Source organism: Diabrotica undecimpunctata, chromosome 2, assembly GCF_040954645.1.
Source record: "Diabrotica undecimpunctata isolate CICGRU chromosome 2, icDiaUnde3, whole genome shotgun sequence".
Lineage (NCBI taxonomy): Eukaryota > Metazoa > Arthropoda > Insecta > Coleoptera > Chrysomelidae > Diabrotica > Diabrotica undecimpunctata.
In genome coordinates, this window is record NC_092804.1 from 16545475 (window position 1) to 16567305 (window position 21831).

The window sequence follows — 21831 nt, forward strand, 5'->3', positions numbered from 1 at the left end:
GAATAGGACATGTGCTGAGAGTGAATTGTATGGCCCAGCCGTTCATAATGGAGACGGCGCTACTAGTCACGTTAGTTGGTCACTATCCAAATAATGATTATACTATACGTTTTCTAAAAAAAAAACAAAGATTGTAGCAAATTCTACTAAATTCACAAATTAAATTTACAATAAGTTATTTCTAAAGAATTTTGAGTATCAACCGAAAAATATCTGTATGTTAAAAAAAACAGTAGGTATTTTATATTCATATCTAATAAACATTGTTAAAAGAGAAGAGGGTACATGGGTACAATACCAAAATGGTATAGTTTTCCAAATCGAAAAAACCAAAAGAATATTTTTTGTGGATGGGTGAAAGTTAAAGTTGGACGAAGGGCTACTAAACATTCTTAGGAGTTTATTTTTACAGGCACCGTGCGCCAGATAAAAACAGCACCTGATTAAACCAAACTTTTGTTAGTAAATACAAACTCGATACTATTTTGTACATTTTGCTTCTGTAGTTAAATTACCTTTAAATCTTAACCAACATTAATCTTTTATTTATATACTATATATATTTTAAAATCATTAGAACTCTTAAGTCTTATAATTGTATTCCTAAAATTGGCCTTATTTTATAAAAAAACGTCATACACTCTTAATTTTAATAATATTTCATTATTATAGATTTTCATAGCTTCTGAGCAATAGTTACATGCTAATTTGTGATGATCCTGAAGAGCAAGATCACAGAAATGAGTTTACACTTTATTATCTACAGATGGTCCTTTAAGGAAGAGTATTTTAGACGGTATGGAACTTATAATAAAGCAGTACTAATGAATATAGAGGTATCTATATCTATTTGTTTATCAATAGGAAGATCTCCAATACGTAAAAATGCTTAAGTGTAAGTATATACTATATTTTTGGACAGAGAGAATATATTCTTTGGCATAGAATAAGTTTTTATTTCTAATTTTGTGACTATATTTATTTTCCATTAAAAGCATACTTTTTGAATTTTGTTGAGTAAAATTCAGAGCATATTTTTTGAATTTGCCAATTAAAATTCAAAACCTACGTTTTAAATTTGCCGCCAAATGAAATTATTTTCGGCTCGTCCGCATTTGGCGCTAGAAACTCCCTCCCCAATCTTTCTATAGGACTTACCATACTAACGGGCTATGTACTGTGAAACTAACCTTCTTTTTAAACTGTCTCGCAAAATCAAATAGAATTTTGCAAAAAATATGGAATAAAGTAATATATACAAGTAGGCATTTTGTAATTATATTACAAAAAAAAAACAATATCTTACCGACTAAAATAAAAAATGGACATAGAACTTCCAACTGACAGGTAAAAATAATACAAAACGTTGTATATGTGATTAATTTTATTATTTTTCAGTTATGCCAACTCGCAAGTCTGCAATGAAATCATTAATGATATTGAAGACTTAATTTCTGCACAGGATATTACACCAAAAGAAAGGTACAGTAGCCGTAAAAATGTAAAAGTTCAAGCCAAAAGAAAGGTAAGACATGTTAGATGATTAAATACTTGTTAATACATTACAGAATTTCTTACAGAATAAAAATGAAGTTGTCCCTCCTACACCTGTGGGTGAAAACATACCAGGGACTCAAAATATTTATATAGGTACTTGGGGATGTGCACATAACAGCTCAGATTCAGAATATATGGCCGGACAGTTAGCAGCTTACGGTTATAAGTTAACAGAGAATAAGAGTGAAGCTGATTTAATTTTATTGAATAGTTGTACTGTTAAGAGTCCAGCTGAAGATCATTTCAGGTATTCAAACTAAAAATAGCTAAATAAGGTATTTTTCTTAAAATATAACAACATAGATTAGCCATAATCCAATTGACCATGGTACTTTAAACCTACTATCATACCAAAAGATTACATGGTACACCATTTTCGTTATATTTTCTTTTTTTTTTACTATAAAAAATGTCTTTTACAAATGGGGGTGATACCAACATTAATGGAGTTTTATCTAATATTTAGATGTGTGGTGAACAGTTGTTATTAAACTACAATTTAGTGTATATTGTTTAGATTTAATATATTAGTTTGTCAGTGGTATTTTAAACAAGGAGAGTTTTTAATGACATAAAATAATAAGACAGTTGTAATATTATTGAGGAATAATCAGATAGGACATCTGAGGTGTGTAGGGCATGTAATGTAGATGGAACAAAACACCTTGAAAAATGCTCCTTGATAGATCCATTGGTCACAGAAGAAGAGATAGACTCAGAACAAGGTTCCTTGATAACATTGTTGAAGATATGAGAAATATAGGAGGGAATAAGTGCTTGACAGAGGAAGGTGTTGGATAAACAAAAAACAAAAACAATGTTATTGAGTCAGACACACAATATTTTTTTGTTCTTGGTCATTCATATAATAAATTTGGACAAGATTTTGGACTCATAGAAATCAAACAGAAAAATAATAACCAAAATATGCATTTTCCAAAGATGACTGGATACATTTTGTAACCTGATTGAATTGAATATTCAATGTAATTACAATCAGGTATGAATATGTTATAATTTCACATAGAATATATGTTAAATAGATGTGAAAAAGGCCTAAACTTTCTGAAAATGACAACTAAAACTTGGTGGGGAACAGATGTTCAGACTTCCTTACTTTTTTATAGAACTTACATTCGCTCTATCATAGATTATGGATGTTGGTTATATGGATCTGCCAGCAAGAACTTACTAAACAAATTAAACATATTTATAAACCAGTGTTTGCGTATCTGTATTGGTGCCATGAAGACAACTCCTATTGAGCCCCTTTATGTTGAAGCACGTGAGCCTCCAATTTCTCTTAGAAGACATTTCTTGGCCGAAAAATTTTTACTGAAAATTAAACACCAGAATACTTTCCTTTATACCGAATTAACAAATTTAAACAATTATGATTTAACGAATAAATATTGGATTAAGAAAAATTCTCCAACCCTATGTGAAGCTCTTAGAGAAAACACAGTTTGTGCTGATGAAGCTATTAATTTAAAATCACACACAGATATAAATGATTTTGAAGCTCTTTTTTATAGCGTTAAATTTATTAAACCAAATTATGTTAACACTGGAAGAGCAAATAACAACATTATAACAAGCATCTTATCCAATTGGGATTACTACAGTACTATCTACACGGATGCCTCCAAATCAGAAGACGGTACAGGATGTGCCTTTTACATCCCCATGGAGAAGGTAGAAAAAATGTTCAAATTAAAAGCAAATATTTCCATATTTAGTGCGGAAGCAATTGCCATATATCAAGCCCTACTTTTTGTTTCTAACAGAGATTCCTCCGTTATTATTGTTTCAGATTCCATGTCAGTTCTCACAGCCATTAACCAACCTTTTGTTCCAACCACATACTCCAATCCCTACATAATATTAATTAAAAAATTAGTTAAATACTTTAAGGAAAATAAAAAAAAATGTGATATTTATATGGGCCAAAGCACACAGTGGAATTAAACATAATGAACATGTGGACCAACTAGCCAAATTAAGTATTTATTCAGTGGATACCACAGAATTTCTACCCAGTATTTCTGATTTGGTTGCTTCACGCAAGGCAGTTTTAAAATATAAATGGAGTGACCTATGGTCTGAGTTTTGTTTTACCAACCCAAATAGATACACTTCTTTACACACAACTGTCCCTGTTGCACATTGGCACAGAACTTATAATGTCCCTAGGCGTTATATAACAACCATATCTATGCTTAAATTTGGACATGCTTGTTTTCCTGCTCATCTTGCAAGGATTCATGTGATCGAGAGTAAAAACTGTGTGGAATGTGGAGTAGAAGGTGACCTAGATCATGTAATTTTTGGTTGTGCCAAATATAATTTGGAATCCACCTTATTATACAATAATATAGTTCGTATTACCGGTAAATCTCCGTTTAACGTTTTATCTGCCCTAGTGACTCAAAATAGATTAATTTACGATTGCATAATCGATTTTTTGACCAAATGTAATATTTTTCTTTAGTTAAAAAAAAATGGTTTTTACTTTTTACCTTTGTTTTCTCTCCTTTATATGTTTAATCCTATTTACCGTGGCCTAGTTCTCCTGTGTATGTTATATATGTTTATCTATTTTAGTCTATTCGATTGCAAATAACTCATAAACTTTTTACTGTACCTAATGAGATTAAAAGATCATGTAACTGGCTGTATGGCAAACTGCCGAAGCCATATAAAAAAAATATGTTATTAACATTATTCATCATGAGTTATCCATGAGGAAAAACAAAATTGTTTCTATAATGTTTAAAACACTATTATTTATGTCACTCAAAACTATCTTATATAAGAGCTTGGTTTACTCACTATATATTATTTCTTTATTCATTTTGGTATCTCAATTTGATGTATCTTATCACATCATAATTTTCAACACTTTATATCATTTTATCACTAGGTAAAGATGAAAACTTATATTTTCTTTCAGAAATGAAATAGAATCTGCTAAAACACAAGGGAAACACTTGGTACTTGCTGGGTGTGTACCCCAAGGAGCTCCAAAATCATCTTTTATTCAAGGTCTAAGCATAATAGGTGTACAACAAATTGATAGGGTTGTTGAAGTAGTTGAAGAAACTCTGAAGGTAGGTGTAGTTGAATTAATAATAGTGATAACAACTAAAAATTGCTTAAATTATGTAAGAAATATTCACAAACGGAATAGTTCATTCTTTGTGGATTCTTTTAGACTTTCTGATATATTTTTCTAAATCAGTTTTGTTATTAAACATGTAAAATCATCATTGATATTATTTTCTATTAGCTACTACTATTTTACCCCTACCATAATTCCTCTTTTTGTTCCAGTATCTACGTTTATATCATTTGTTCTCAATTATCTCATGACATTATTAATTTTGTTGTCCTGCCAGGAACTTCAGCAATATATTCTTGTAAATATCAAAGTTCCTCCTACAAAAATGATTGCTGCTTTGAAATGATTATTATTTTTTAAGGGCAATACAGTAAAATTGCTTGGTACCAAAAAAGAAAATGGCAAGAAGATGGGAGGAGCCTCATTGCTTTTACCAAAAGTCAGGAGGAATCCACTCATAGAAATTATAGCGATAAACACTGGATGTCTCAACCAATGTACATATTGCAAAACTAAACATGCCAGAGGTGATTTAGGCAGTTATCCACCTGAAGAAATAGTTGCTAGAGCAAAACAAGCTTTTGAAGAAGGAGTTGTTGAGATTTGGTTGACCTCAGAAGACACAGGTAATATTTTTCATAAACATTTTACATTCAAATCACATCACTTTTGTTTATCTAATTTTAGGTACCTATGGAAGAGATATAGGTACATCACTACCGGAACTTTTATGGAAATTGGTAGAAGTGATACCAGAAGGATGTCGTCTTCGGTTGGGTATGACCAATCCTCCTTATATTCTTGAACATTTAGAAGAAATAGCAAAAATAATGGCGGATTCTAGAGTATATGCTTTCCTTCATGTACCAGTACAATCCGCTAGTGATGCTGTTTTAGGTGATATGAAGAGAGAATACTGTCGAAAGGATTTTGAACATGTAGTAGATTTTTTAAGAGAGAGGTAATAATCATTTAATAATTAGGAAAAAATAGTGTTTATGTAATGCAATTGATGGATGAATAGAGTAGTTTATAGTGGAAAATGTAATATTTGTGGAATATGGTATACAATGGAATATTTGTCCACAAAACAATAAAAACATAAAAAATTAAAGAACATTTTGTAAAATAAATATATTTACCTGGTATATGTTTTAGAGTGCCTGGTATGACAATAGCAACGGATATAATTTGTGGATTTCCTACAGAAACTGAAAAGGACTTTGAAGAAACCTTAGACTTATGCCAAAAATATAAATTCCCCAGCCTTTTCATCAATCAATTCTTTCCCCGACCTGGAACACCTGCAGCACTGCTGCCAAGGATACCCACTCAAGAAGTTAAACAAAGAACTAAAAGGTATAGTAGTAGAACATTATTTGCTGTAGATATAGTACCTTTGTTTAGTTTTAGTTTATTCATTTTGAGGACATTTTTATTTTACTAGTTACTGGAAGATGTTATCATGATGAATATCTTTTCTGTCATGAATTAATATAAGGATAAAATGAAAACTTCTCAATGTAGTCTAGAGATGACGCTCTTACAAAATGAAACTACCAAACTAGTCAATTTTTACTAAAACTTTTTCACTTTTTGTGTCCTTTTAATATTTATGTAATGGTTACCAAATTGTAGTACATTTTAAGTAAAAAAACTTATTTAATTTCAGGTTAACAGAACTATTTCACTCTTACCAGCCCTATGGCCATAAGCTTGGAGAAATCCAAGAAGTTCTGGCAACTGAAGTATCGCATGATAAACAACATTACGTTGCTCATAATAAATACTATGAACAAGTTCTGATACCGATGAAAGAAGAGTATATGGGCAAGGTGGTTAAAGTTAAAATCATTCAAGCAACCAAGTTTTCAATGACTGGTCAACCACTTGATGACATTGTTATGCCTGGGTTGAGAGAACCTCTTTTGAAGGGAAAAGTGTCTGGCGTTGAGTTGGAGAATGCTGACGACACCAAATGGCTATATGGTCTGGTTATTTTAGCTGTATCAATTATTTTGAGGATATTATGGAGCTATAGCAATTTTTAAGTTAATAAAAATATTGACAAAACTATTATTGATTATTATGTTTCAACTATCTATAAGATATAAACATTTGTAATGCACTCTGTAGATATTTTTATAAAACCACAACAGTGCAATAATATACCTGACCAGTAGAGCTTGACTTCTTAAATTACACTGTTTGTGAATCCTACCAGGTTAAGACAGGTATTCATAAAAAACAAAGTATATACAGATAACAATAAGTTATACCTTTTATTTTAAAACATATATACACAAAATCAATTACATAAAAAACCTTTATTCTTAATTTGAAAATGTCCTGATGATATCCAGTCTTATATTTCGTTTTCTGACGGTTCCGTTCCAAAATATCGATCGCCGAAGTTGCCGATGCCAGGTAGTACGTAAAATTTATCATTTATTTCGGGATCGATGGCTGTAGTGACAATTTGGACCTCCGGGAAGGCATAGGCTATCGATTGCACTCCTGATTCGGCCATTAGTAAAGATACTATTAATATATTACTTTCCAGAACGTCGTGGTCTAATAAAACTCGGATAGCCATCATAGCGGCAGCACCAGTGGCCACGGTAGCGTCCATTAATATTACTTTGTAGTCCTTGATGTCTTTGGGTAATCTCAAATAATACAACTGAAACAATAACGAATATTAATATTAAATAATGTTGAAGTCATTATTTAAAATCTTAACGAATAGCACTTTCTCCACATCAATGAACCTGAAACTTATATCAATGAATTCTGCTTCAATAACTGATTCATGCACAATACCTTTTATTGGCTGCTCAACGTTCATTTTTATGTATTTTCCTTTAAAAATGTCTTGTTTAGCCGCTATGAAACGACAAGAAATGACAGATAACCTTTTCATATTTTCAAGGATAATTCTAGTCACTGTTGCCATAATTATACAAAATAAATATTTTTGTGGAAAAAATGAACAATTTTTAATTCAATACCAATTTCAACATGTTATTCTTACCTACTTTTCACAGAAATTTACTGTTTTGTTACCAGTTTTACGTTAAATTAATTAAGTTAAATTAATTTAATAACAAAATATAAAGGAAAATATGAAATTTGTCAAATAATAAATATTGTAGGCATTCCAGGCTAATTTTAGATTATACTAAAACAATTTTTAATTGAAGGTGATTAATTGGCAACATCGCACTTAAAGCGACAAAATCAAACAACTTTGCAGAGGCGTACCAAAATAATATTTTAATTATTTATTTTATTTTTATAATTATTAAATTATCACGTTAATCCCACAAAAAATTGGGCATTTTTGAGACATACCCACTTGGTAAATAATTACCAATTACTGATCTACACCTTTAGTAGTGTGATTCACAAAATCACAAGGATAAAACGTGACGAACTTGTTAATCATCCAAATAATGAAATATTGCAGCTAAATTATGTTATGAATGAATGGTGTAACTATAACTTACTTCAGGTTCACCAGTTTGTAGATTCGTCTGTATTAATATTTTTCCTATTCTGATATCTTTACATACATCGCATACTGCTTGTTCCATAGTTTCACCTGCTCTCAAAATTGAAACGCCACAAATATTACTAGTGGCCATCTTTTTACCTGGAAGAAAAATCATTTTAAAGATTATTTTTATTATAGGTCCATTTTAATGCATTATAGTTTATTTTTGTTTGTGTATTTATAAATAATTCTTTACAAAGATTTTTAGAAGTGTTTTGAGCATTTCCAATTTGAGACAAATGTGACAGTTGCCAGGATTGTATTCCCATTTTATTGCCATTGTTTTTGTATAAACTATTTTAAATTCATTTATTTATAAATAAATAATAGTCACTCAATAATTTAAAGTAATTACACCAACCAACAATGGCAAAATTTGGGTTATTCTAACCTGCAAAAAGGTTCATGGGTTATCTTGCTAAATAATTGAAAGAACAGTACAACAACAAAATAGCTAATTTGACTTACCGTGATAAACTACTCCTTGTGGTGTTTCTACTGTTTTATCTACGAACGACATCAACGACAAAGTATATTCTATGACTAGTCTTATTAATCTTTTACTGTAAAATATAAACTCATCTCTGGGCGTATCTTTGTTTCTGATAAATGTATGCAAACCTCTGATCTGTGGAGTGGTTGGTAGTAGTCGAACTGTATCTGGTCTGGGCATTTTGTAATGTTTGTTTACTGTGTAAGCCTGAGCGAGTTCCTCCCTGAGTTTTAAACCACGCTAAAATATGTATGTCATAAATTATATATTCTAATATAGTACATACTACAGTTATAAATATATGTATCATTTATCAGCATCTAAGTATAATGTATGCTTAATCGATAAATCGCTAGATAGCCGCACCACAATGGTTTATCATATGGTTGGACTTGTGCTACGATTACTGCGTTTCTCAGTCCCAAGATGTAACGCCATCGTTGTAGATATTAAAAATATTAGTTCAGATATATTTTGTGTTACAAAAAAGACATTCTAACACAGTTTTACAATGAATGGCATTCCCAAATAAAAGATAAATGTCCAAACTATTGTAGATCGCAGTATACCTTCTCCGTAGAACCATGGTACACCAAATGTGGGTATATGGGTAGGAATACCATAATAAATATAAATGGTTTACGAAGTGGACATGCAAAACTCTTTGTTATCTCTATAAAATAGGTAAAAAACAGAAATACCGATATGTGAATGCGGAACCATTGAATCTTCTTTGAATGTCCCATATATCAACACAAAGATGTGGATCTGGATTTAGAACTATTAAAAGCAGGAATCTAGAGTCCGATATCTTTCCATAATATTTTATATACCCTCGAACAAAGATACAAAAATCATTAATAAATTTATCAAATTCTTTCAAATAGACGTATAAAAACTTTTTACTTTTCAAACTTACAAATTAAATAATAATTTCAGAAAATATAGGAAATATTCCAGCATGTTAAAATGTTTGGAAGCTACCCACAAACGATAAAAGTCTAACCTAACCTTAAATGTATGTAAACACTTTCACTACCTCTATTACGGGAATAAGGAAAAACTATGTAAAATGTGGAATAATCACTACATTAATCGTTGATAGTTATCCATTAATATTGAAGGCAACTTTTTATTATCATATAATGGAGAAATTTACATCTGCATAGTTCGCTAATGTTTTAGTCCTTATCACCGAGCAGTCAAATTACTTATAAAGCAGAAGTTGATCCTTGTTGTGTATTGAACAATCGTTGTCAGGGTATGCATGATTGTTTTCTTGTATGGACACACTACCGTACCAGACAGCATTTCGTCTCAACTCGTGGGAATAAAATGAAAGAAGAGATGGCTCAGAAGAGGACTCAGAAATAAGTGACTATATAAATAAAAATATAAGGGAACGTGCAGTGGGGCAAACTCAGTGACGCACACTGTCTCTGTCCCAAATAACAGTCAATCATCCGAAATAAGGATCTGAAATCTGAATTGAAAACTCTGAAACTTTGCAATATTTCCTACTATCTCGTAGTTAATAAGTATCTTAATTTTGTGAGTCTAACCAAGTGTATCAATATTTCAAATTTTCAATGAAATTATTTTGCAGTCAAACATTTCAGTTGGCTGTGTTTACATAACTTTATCGATAAACTTCTGATAAGTTACGTGCCTCACGTGAAATATCTTTCAGCTAGTGGTGGTAAATTTGAGTCATTCTGGTGATTTGCTCCAACTGATCCAGTGAGCATACTCTTCAGATCCGGATACTCGGGAGCGACGGAATATATGAATCATATAAAAAGTAGTAGTGATAAAGGTCAGCTTGAATCACCTTACACAATATTGCGTAATATTATTGGTAAAACTGCTAATTCAGACGTCCAACTTCGATTGGATTTTTTTCATATTATTTTCCCAGATTTTTCTCTTCGCTCTACAGTCTGTCCCAAACCCTTCTTTCAGTGCGTCACTAATTTTGACGTCATATAGGATTTTAAGAATGTCGAGAATTATTGCATGACATTTTAGTTAAATTTGACAGTTGCAGAATCTCTCTTTTTCTAATTAAAAATAATTTAATAATTTTAATATTAGTCTTTGTTCTTTCTCGATATATCTCGGCATATTTAATAGTATATTACTTTATGAGGCGGAAAAGCATGACTTTTCTTGACGCGCCCGATATTACGTAATAGAGGGCAAGTCAAGAAAAGTCGCTTCTTTGCCGAATAAAGTATACTATTTTTTCTTCAAACGTAGCAATTTTCAACCATAAATAGTACAATTTATACGCTATTTTTACTCGAAATTAACTGTGACAACTATCAAAGTCGTCTAGATGTTAGAAATTAAAATAATTAAGTCGTCGGTGGGATTTGCGTCTCCCTGGTTACAGTTGTTTGCAATTATTAAAGACAGCTTATTGTTGTTCGCAAGCCGCCAACATCGGGAATGATTGCTGAAAGTTGTTCTCGACCATCAGTATCATCAACAATTACCAATGCGTATCAAGAGTCGGGAACATTTTTGCACGGTTTCAATTTTGAAAATGCCTCATTAACTAATTGTACTTTTAATATTACTATAAATAAAAATGATGTTTAATTGTTGTTAATGACATTTGTATTGTTGCTTTGTGACATGTTTCATATTGTTGCCATGACAACATTTTTCCCTCCGCCTTAAAGAAATGGGAAAAAAAAACTGCTGCCGGCGGAGACATCAAACTTTGACAGGATCAAGTTAGATAAGTAATGTCATCATTATTTGACGTTTGAAGAAAAAATATTTTTATTATACAATAAATAAATACAGAATTAAATTTTCACTGTAAAATGTCTGAAAATACTAACCTGGAATGACAATTATCATTTTATCAGTTGACATTGTGAAAGTACTGTCACGATCGAGACAATCTGCGTCAAATTATATTTATGCGCATCATTGATTGGATATCTATTTAGCGTATTCTAAACTCCAACCAATTATACATCCGTAAATAGAATTAGCTTTACGATAAATAATTTTCTAAGCTCTATGTATAATAATCACAGACTCACGTTTTTTTCTGTCACTTCTAGCTTAATGTGTTAGAGAGAATTCGATCAACTATGACGCACTGAAAGAAGGGTTTGGGACGAACTATATGTAGTTCTTTATATATTTTCTTTGGTTCTTGTTGAGTTTACATTTGGTTTCATATTTTTTCTATTTTATTAGGTCTGGAGTCCTTGAAATTTTTAGCATCCTTTTACACAAATAATTTGAGTCCACGTTTCTACGCCATATAGTTGAATTGATTGCACATACGTTTTAATTAATCAGTATGTTACGATTAAATTTAAAGTTGAATTACACTCTATATTCTGAACTCTTTTTAATATCGTTTTTTATTGTTCAATTCGCGTTTTAACTTCAAGATTAGCGCTAACATTTTCCGTCATCTACGCAAAAAAAATATTATGATTATTTTTACTTTTTGGATCTAAAGCACGATGCTAATTTGATATATCCTGTGTTCACTTAGGAGATGTTAAGAGAAGTTAGTGATCAATGTAATGACCTAGCGGAGAGAAGAAAGCACAGAGCAAGTTGCCTTAACATAAGAGTTTAGTTGCATTAGTTTAAAGAAAAAGAAAAAACAACGAAGCTCAAGTTACTAGAAATGGATCTCTTTAGACGATCCTTATGAATATTCGGAAGATATAAAATTAGAGTCGGTCAGATAGCGAAGCGGGCTGGGCGGCCGGCTCTCACTCGCTTCACTGCGAGTGGTTCAGTGGTTCGATTCCCAGCTCGGTGTACAGAAAACAAAAAGTCTAACGCAGCAGTTTAAAATTCTAAATGAATCTGCGGCTTAGACTAGAATATGCTGGTGTCTGATCGGCCTATGGTGGAGCAGTACGGCAAGAGATAAGGGCTTGCGCCTCAGTGATACTCCTCCATAGATCCCTACCGGAAGGGCGAGGCGCCTAAAAATACCGGGTATATATATATATATATATATATATATATATATATATATATATATATATATATATATATATATATATATATATATAATTAGAAATGACGTTAGACAGCGTATTAGAACGGACGGGTCATAAACAACAGATTAGAATGAAGCAAACCAGACTGCCCATGCCGTGGATACCACCAAACCTTAGGAAGCGAAGAAGACTTAAGTGAGGGATGGAGTAGGGTATTTTTGTATTTTTATTCGATAGTATAACTCTTCAAGAGTATGCAGTTAAAATTTCAGCGTGATCGGAGCAAAATTGATGAAGTTATAGGCAATTAGGAGTGAGTGAGTCAAGCGAGTGAGGTGAGTTGGAGAGGTGAATGAGTGAGGTAAGTTAGTGAAGTGATTGTGCACTCACATAGAAATTGGAAGTACAGTGTCAAGTTCTCATAATTATGAAAATAATCGAATTACTAGAACGGATAAAATGGCTGCAGATGCAACAAAAAAAAAACAGCGGAGTTCGTCGAAAACAGGAGCAAAAAGATCTCTAGATATTTTATCAGGAAGCATGTCGCTATATGGGCCTGGAATAGAAGATATTGTGTGACTATAAAAAAAACAAATTAAAAAACAAATTTAAAATTAAATACAATTAAATATAATTATAAAAAATATAAAAAATTATAAAAAAAAATTTAAAAAAGTATAAAAATTATATAAAATTAAATAAAATTAAACAAAATTAAAAATAAACTAAATAAAATTATATAATATTAAGAAAAATTAAGTCAAATTAAATAAAATTAAGAAAAATAAGGTAAAATTAAGTACAATTAAATATAATTGTATAAAATTAAATAAAATTAATCAAAATTAAGTAAAATCAAATAAAATAAAATAAAACTAAATACAATTAAGTGAAATTAAATAAAATTCTCTATTTTGTTAACATAGTTAATTTTACAGCATCAAATCAGTCAAATTTTAACAAAAATTTTTCGAAAATTTAAGAAATTCGTCATTTTTTACTTTTAAAATCTGAAAAAATGATAAAATAAAAAATATCTCGACGTAGCGACTAGAAAAACTTATAAACTAACGAAATCTTTTTGTTTTTTTTGACAGATAATCCAGTTATAAGTAACGACGACACCGCAAAGTAACTTTTTTTTATCTTGGAAAAGTTATTTTCTTAATTTTTAATATTTTTTTACCAAAATTTCAGATAATACTCTTGAAATGTTGTACTATAATGTACTAGTGTTGTAAATAAATTTATATTACACAATTATTAAAAAAAAAATATTGAAAATAAACCCTACCCCCCCTCAATGACTGCTAGAGATGTGAGAAAAGGCCAATGGATCAATAGAAGCTAGTGAAAGTTAGGCATAGGACAACGTCGTCGGTTATTTTGAACCCTATATTATCTATAGAAAAATTTTACTAAATAAATGGTTAAGCCGATGGGTTTTTGACTATGTTAAATTTTTTAGGACCTTTTCAAGTTTAATCTCCAATTTTGCAACAATTGAATCATTGATCCGGATCAGAACCGACCAGCCAATCTCTACTTCACTCAACATATGAAATAAAATCATGTCTTAATTCAATTAGTGATTTCCTAACACAAGTTTCCGCTTATAAACCATACTCTAATATTAACTTTGAATCTAAAAGCCGGAAAATTTCAAAAAGTTTCTTTTTTTTAATAATTACGTGATATTCTTATCAAAAATGTTAACTTACCAATTGCAATTGAGTCTGTACGTGCTGCACAATCAACTGTATAGCCACTTCGTTCTCCCCACCTCTAGGAACTATTATGTCGGCGTGACTCATGAGTGGGGCGATATAATGGTTAAAAGACGGCTGAACCATGGAGGTATACTGTTTAAGTACTCCTTCTAAATCTCTGCCTCTTTGGCTAATGTCTCTTCTTAACCTACGAGCTAACCGAACGTCTGGATCTGCGTCGACGAAAATTTTCATATCCAGCATATCGTTTACTTTTTGGTTATGAAACGTAAGGATGCCTTCGAAGATTATGACGTTGGCACCGTACATAGTTTTCTGAAAGATTTTAAAATTAAAATCCCAGTAATAAAAAAAACTACAACAAGAACTCTTGCGTTAACTTACAGCATAAAGTTAAATGTTTTGCCTTGGCATGAGGTTCCAAAAAATTAATAATCATAAACAAATTAGGAGTGGCAAGGATAATATGATTTACTCAAATATGTATGAATTTAATTATTAAAATAAATAAATAAATAAGTTAAAATTGAATTAACCAAAAGATTCTATTTGCACATATTTTTTTAAGGTTTAGATCAGAGGTGCTCAGACTTGTAGTGTCTGCGATCTATCACAAAATATTTAAAAGACAAGCGATCGACCACCGACTAATACAACCAAACTTGAGCCTAGATACTAAAATACGTAGATTTCTGAAAATGCTCATATTGTAAATGCTTATAAATACAAAATGTAATTCAGGCATCTAATCAAGCATCTAATACTAATAGTTGTAAAGCAATAATTTTGCATGGCACTGCATATCATACGCAAATTGTTTGTAAGATGTTGCGTAATTACTGAGTGCCAACCGCAAGCCTGATGTAAGATAACCGTCCGTACTTATTTTGTGTTTTAAATATTGCTATTTTACGTCTTTAACTTCTATTTGTTGCAATTTAATAGACTGACATAATGCTCCGTCACCGCAGCTTGTTATATATGAAACAGACACTCAAAAACAATCGGTAACATTCGCCAAACATCGCGCGCTCACATTGCCTCAGAAGCCTAGAATATTTCGATCAGGACCTGAACAATTTTGAATTCTTTTGCGATCGACTCCAGAAGCTGTCGCGATCGACTGTTTGAGCACCGCTGGTTTAGAGGAACATGAACAAACTTCATTTCTCCCATTTTTAAAGTGTATCAGCCGTTACTTCGTTTTCTCCTTCTGCCCTTTTCATCCTTAGTTTATTTAAAACCGTCTCAATTTTATATTTCAGGATATGTGGCTCTTTTTCATAAATTTTCTGATCAATATTGGACTACATTACATGTAGAAATGTGAAATCCACTTAACACAATAAAACAATGGAAACTAAAACATGTGAGCCATGTCATGCGGAATGAACAGACATACAGATGAGTCCATGGTTCTTTACCTGTGCGTCATTAATACCTGGCGAAACATACACATACCAGTGAATTAAGAATTGGCGAGCAAACTGTTCGTGATATTTTAAAGAAGAAAAAAGACATTTCCGACTTCGTCTCATCAGCGGTGCAAACAATGTGTCCTCGAAAACAATGAAAAAATCTTCATTAAAAGACTTAGATGAAGCCGTCTACCAACGGTTCATTCAAAAACGTGCTAAGGCAATTCCTATTTCGGGGCCAATGGTAAGTGAAAAGGCTATATGGTTGCATGAAAACTTGAAAATTGAGGAGCCATTCTCTGCTTCCCAAGGATGGCTAGACAAATTCAGAAAAAGACACGATATCAGACAGTTGGCTATTCAAGGGGAGAGTCTTAGCGGTGATAATGTTTCAGCCACATTATTTATTGAAAATTTTAACTCTTTAGTCGAAAAATTTAATTTAACTCCCGATCAAATTTATGATGCTGATGAATCAGGATTATTTTGGAAAATGTTTCCTTCAAACACTTTAGCTGCTCAATCCGAAAAATATGCTCCTGGTCACAAAACTAGCAAAGAACGGCTTACAATTGACATGTAATGCTTCAGGAAATCATAAATTAAAATTAACTGTTATTGAAAAAGCGGTAAAACCTCGATCATTCAAAGGAACTGAAATAAGATGTCTTCCTTTTGACTATTACAACCATCGAAAAGCTTGGATGAACCAAACAATCTTTTCGTCGTGGTTTAAACATAAATTCGTACCTTCAGTGCGCCACCACTTAAAAAAGAAAGGTCTACCTCTTAGAGCTGTTTTTTTACTCGACAATGCTCCTTCCCACCCAGCTGAGTCGACCTTGACGACTGAAGATGGACAAATTATTGTTCAGTATTCTCCACCAAACGTCACATCCCTGATCCAACCGACGGATCAAGGGGTAATATCCAGTTTAAAGAGAAGATACAAAAAAATATTCCTGAGATTTCTCCTTGAAGAGAATAACAGCAAAGATTCAATAAAAGAAATTTTAAAAAAGTGGACCATAAAAGACGCCAACTTTTCAGTCTGTGAAGCCTGGGTAAACTTGCCTCCAAAACATTGAAACTTTCATGGGGGAAAATATTGTACAAGAAACTTTATAAGAACTGGAAACAGAATAATTTCTTGAAATTTCCAAAACTCTCCAGGATTTCATTTATGTTGATAAGGATGACATAAAAAACTGGCTGGAAAATGACAGAGACGAAGAGAAATTAGAACAACTGAGTGACAACGAAATAGCAGATCTCCACAGAAAAGATGGGCCATACTTCGTCGCATTTTGATTACGAAAACTCGAGAGGTGAGAACGAAAATTCGCTATTCGTTACGGAAAGAAAAACAATAAAACACAACCAAGCATTGGAGGCAACAGAATTTCTACTAAATTATTTTGATCAGGAGAACTGATATTAGAAAAGAAATTTTTAATAAACAAACTAAAATTACTGATTTTTTCTCCAAATGAAAATTCAATATGTACATAGGTATGTATGAAACAGTATTGTACATTCATTATACATATATATATATATATATATATATATATATATATATTTATAAATATATTTTATTTATTGTATGTACATAGTTTTGTATACATACATACCATAATTTAATATACACATGTAAGTACATACACATGTGAAAAAACGTTTGTTTTTTAATAAAAATGATTTTTCGAATACATTTTTTTAAATTATCCTTCTTATCTATCACATTAAGTCAATAAAATAATGTATTTCCGTTATCCGGTGTTTTCGATTATCCGTGCACCCCCAAACCCGTCATTACCCCGAATAACGGAGGTTCTACTGTATATACATATATATATATATATATATATATATATATATATATATATATATATATATATATATATATATATATATATATATATATATATATATATATATATACTATACGTACATAGCTACTTAACATATTTAGTTAAGTAACTTAAGCAAAACTAAAATTTTACATTCTAAATAAATATCATATATTTGCAAGTTATATACCTACATTAGTACATTCGTGTTAAGAGGTGTTTTATTTGATGGGTTTTTTTTAAGTATATTTAACTGGACAAATTAATACATAACTCGGAATTTTTCAACAAATTCTTATTGGTTTCAACTTTATCTGTATGGGAATGTTTTATGGCTTTGACAAACACCCTTACTGACTGGTTAAAGATTTTCATTTGTAATCAGCCGCCAATTGCAAATCGCAACCAATTAGATTTTAATCTACATACCTAACATTATAAAAGTTCAATTAAAACACTATTAAGAATGAACGATACAAAAATTTACGAGTTAAAAAGCTTGGCAGATGTTCACGGAAAATTTTACTGGACGATTGAACCCGTTGGCAACAATAGTAGGAAATTGCGAATAAGCTTTTTGTCTAAAAATAGATTATCGCTTACTACAACCTGCTGTATTAGTAGAATATTACACATTCTTTGGAAACTGATATGACGACAAAGTTTTAATACTTTTCGTAGAATATTGCTGAATGAAAATGCATTTTATCTATAGGTACAAATATTATTAGACATCATTTATTGATTGATTGGGTAGAAAGATTAAATTTATGTCTATAAAAAAAGTACTTACAGTAATAACAAAATAGGAAGTGGAATTTAGCGGAAAATACTATATTTGATGTAAAGTAAATTTAACTTCTTGTAGAATTATTTTATCACTGGACGTAATCTATATAATATAAGTATGTTATAGGGACTCTAAATAGTTCTAATACAGTATACTCAATCTATAACGAACACGGTGATTACGAGGTTTCGCTTATAAGGAGGTACATTAGATGTCCCGTGAAATTTCTATTAAACTGTAACCCTCTATAACGAGGCAAATTTGGTTATAACGAGAGAAAATATGATCAAAAATGGTGGCTATAAATAAATATCCTTTTTAACTGCCGCGCCGCCCGCAGAAATTTATAATTTATGATTTACAAGTGTCATTGTAGGGTGTTGACCATTCTCACCTAATAATAAGAAGGTCCTAATAGACAAGATGTGGAAAGTGCTTTAAAGGTTGTAAGAAACTTTAGTTAAAGACAAAACGTAAATGAAGAAGCATACAACTGTTTCACATATTTAGAAAATATGATAGATAGAATACTGGACAATATAAAGCAGTCAAAAATGACAGACTTCTTCCAATTGCAGAAACAATAGTTTATGTTATCCTTGAAAATACGCTTTATACAGATTTACAGAATACAGATTTTTTGTTTTAACAATAAAAGTAAACAACTTTGTTCAAAAGCGTCATTCAAACAATATTTAGCATCTTATATTGCTCCGAATGGCTTCACTATAGGAAGTTAATGTTTTAGAAAACTACATATTCATATGTATGCACAGTATTATTGTTGTCTGATATAACGAGATCGGCTTATAACGAAGTAATTAGTCTGCCATTTCAGTTCTCGTTATGGAGGGAGTGTACTGTAATAAATTGCTAATCAACCGTCTTATATGTTTTAGCTACGAGGTGAAGAATACGGTACTGATCATTTCTACCATACGCCTAAAATATGCCTTTTTTATGCCAAACTAAATTTTTAACGCAACCATAAACTCTAAAGCCATAAACTAAAACCAAACCTACAACTAAGTTGTTTTTTACTCCTCGTCAACTGGAAAATGAAAGGCTTGATGAAAGAAAGTTGAATTCTCTTGTCAAAACAAGTAATCCAAAAATCTAATCAAAATTTATAAATTTACGTATATTATGTACCCGTTAAACCTATTATAAATTAAAATAAAGATCTCTACAGTGTTACAAAAAGCACAGTCCTACACAACGGCATAACATCTAACCCTACTGACAAACAGACTGGAAGATCTAGATTAAACTGATGATATTAGCCTCCTAGAATATACAAAACAGGATATGTAACTCCAAGTAAAAAGATTACAAGAAGAATCAAAGAAGGTTGGTCTAGAAATAAACATCAACAAAACCAAAGAAATGCGATTGGGCATCAAAAACAATTAGCCCATTGTTATCAACAACCAGGAAAGAGTGGTGAAATTTATAATTCTGGGCAGCATAATTGACTGTAACGGTGGTACAAAATCCTTCGTATATTTTCACCTAATCGAATCTCGAATGAAAATTTATAGAACCAAACCAACCAAGAAAATGACATACATCAAATAAGGCGAAGACAATGGAGATGGCTAGGTAAGACGGAAAGCAGACAGACCTAAAGAAGGTCTGCCTCGGTGGAGCCCCGTTCCTTAGGAATCTCGGGACTATACACACACACACACACACACACACACACATTTAATATTGAGTTTTGATGGGTCGGAGTCAATAAAAGGGCTGTTGGAAGACTATTTTTTATTACTCGAGCTTTCGAATATGTTTACATTCTTTTTCAAAAGCTATAAGAAAAAGTAACTGATAAAGAAACAAAAATATAGTAAAAAATAACTCACTAGATAAATTTAGATTGTTGGTTGATTGAAACTACTAACTTAATAACTTCACTAACATTAAGTTCGTACGTGTTAAACCAAAATTATATTGAGAGGAAAACTGCCAAGAGGAAAATTAATTTTTCCCCCGACTACACATCACAAATTAATGGTTAGAAACATTTGAATATATATATACAGGGTGTTTCAAAAAAAGGTAACCCCGTCTCTAGGGTAGGTAAAAAACTGAAAAATAAATGGGGTTTGCTTAGTAAAAAATTTTTGTAACGCCATCCGTTTTCAAGATACAGGGCGTTGAAGAAAAAAAAATTTACGCATTTTTTACGATTTTGCCGAAACTACTGGCAACATTGTAATGAAATTTTATACGAATATGTTTTGGAAGCTGATACATCCCATGAATTTGTTTTTATATCTGATTCTCATAGAAGGCGCTAGTTACACGGATCGTACTAAGTATTAGTCAATATAACTTTTTTATGAGTATAATTATAAATCAAAATTTCAAGTAAACTTAAACATCATTCAATTTTATACGAAAAAGGTACTCTTGGTAAAACTCGATACTGTGTACCGTTTTCGGAATATTTTGATTTGAAAATTATGAAGTAATAATTGATGCTGGTAGTAATGATAAAGTTCTAATAGGTATACCTCTATTTTCTCCAAGTGTGCCATGGAAATCTGGAATTTATTGATTGTTATGACGATAAATCAACAATAATTAGAGTTTTGAAACCTTGTTATTTGTAAAATCAAATCAAAATGTACTCAAATGTTGAATACACTGACATGTTATTAACCTTAGGCGAATGTTTAGCATGTTCTAGTGCAGCTGTGACACGTTATGCAGAAAAGTTTCCTAGAAGAAACTTACCAAGTAAAAAAACATTTAGAGCCGTTGAACGACGTTGTCGAGAAACTGGGAATGTGAGACCAAATAAAATAAATTCTGGTAGACCAAGAACAACAAGAACAATTAATAAAGAAAATAATAGTTTAAATTTACTTATCAAGATCCAACAGTTAGCGTAAGGAATATAGCAAGACAAACAAATACTTCTTCTTCAAGTACTTGGCGGATACTGAAAGAACAGCAATTACATCCTCATCATTACAGACAAGTCCAAGAGCTCTTGTCAGATGATCTACCGGTTAGAGTGGATTTTTGTGAAACATTGCAACAAAGGACAGCCCACAATCCAAATTTTTTTAAATTCATTCTTTTTACGGACGAGGCCACCTTTACGCGACAAGGTATGTTTAACTCCCATAATGCACACTACTGATGTGATGAGAATCCACGAATCAAAAGGGTATCACATTACCAACACTCATTTAAAGTTAATGTTTGGGCATCAACTTTAGGAACAAATTAATAGGTTATCATATTCTACCTGGAAATTTAAATGGTGATATGTATCTTGATTTTTTAAACAATTCCTTATTCGAGATATTA

The 21831-nt window shown here is 31.4% G+C and overlaps 2 protein-coding genes across 3 annotated transcripts in view; one reads left to right on the forward strand and one right to left on the reverse strand.

The window, feature by feature from the left end:
- Window positions 1–1158: 1158 nt before the first annotated feature.
- Window positions 1159–6754, forward strand: LOC140434254 (threonylcarbamoyladenosine tRNA methylthiotransferase). Its single transcript, XM_072522369.1, has 8 exons — window positions 1159–1347; window positions 1399–1525; window positions 1581–1804; window positions 4511–4667; window positions 5040–5304; window positions 5366–5639; window positions 5837–6037; window positions 6351–6754. The coding sequence occupies exons 1-8, from the start codon at window positions 1322–1324 to the stop codon at window positions 6727–6729; spliced, it is 1653 nt and encodes a 550-aa protein (XP_072378470.1). The 5' UTR covers window positions 1159–1321; the 3' UTR covers window positions 6730–6754.
- A 181-nt stretch (window positions 6755–6935) lies between these two features.
- l(2)k01209 (uridine-cytidine kinase-like lethal (2) k01209) overlaps window positions 6936–21831 on the reverse strand; it is a 42965-nt gene continuing 28069 nt past the window's right edge. For both annotated transcript variants that reach the window (XM_072522367.1, XM_072522368.1), the window contains 4 exons: window positions 14441–14764; window positions 8703–8967; window positions 8188–8333; window positions 6936–7361 (listed from right to left, as the gene is read on the reverse strand). In XM_072522367.1, coding sequence (XP_072378468.1) covers window positions 7044–7361; window positions 8188–8333; window positions 8703–8967; window positions 14441–14764 — 1053 coding nt within the window. In that variant the 3' untranslated portion in view covers window positions 6936–7043. The remainder of the gene's footprint in view (window positions 7362–8187; window positions 8334–8702; window positions 8968–14440; window positions 14765–21831) is intronic.

Bases quoted from the DNA above. Each gene is read 5' to 3' on its own strand.
- LOC140434254 (XM_072522369.1), top strand. From the start codon at position 1,322: ATGGACATAGAACTTCCAACTGACAG. The intron at 5,305-5,365 runs GTAATATTTTTC...ATCTAATTTTAG, and splicing joins GTTGACCTCAGAAGACACAG to GTACCTATGGAAGAGATATA. The intron at 5,640-5,836 runs GTAATAATCATT...TATATGTTTTAG, and splicing joins GTAGATTTTTTAAGAGAGAG to AGTGCCTGGTATGACAATAG.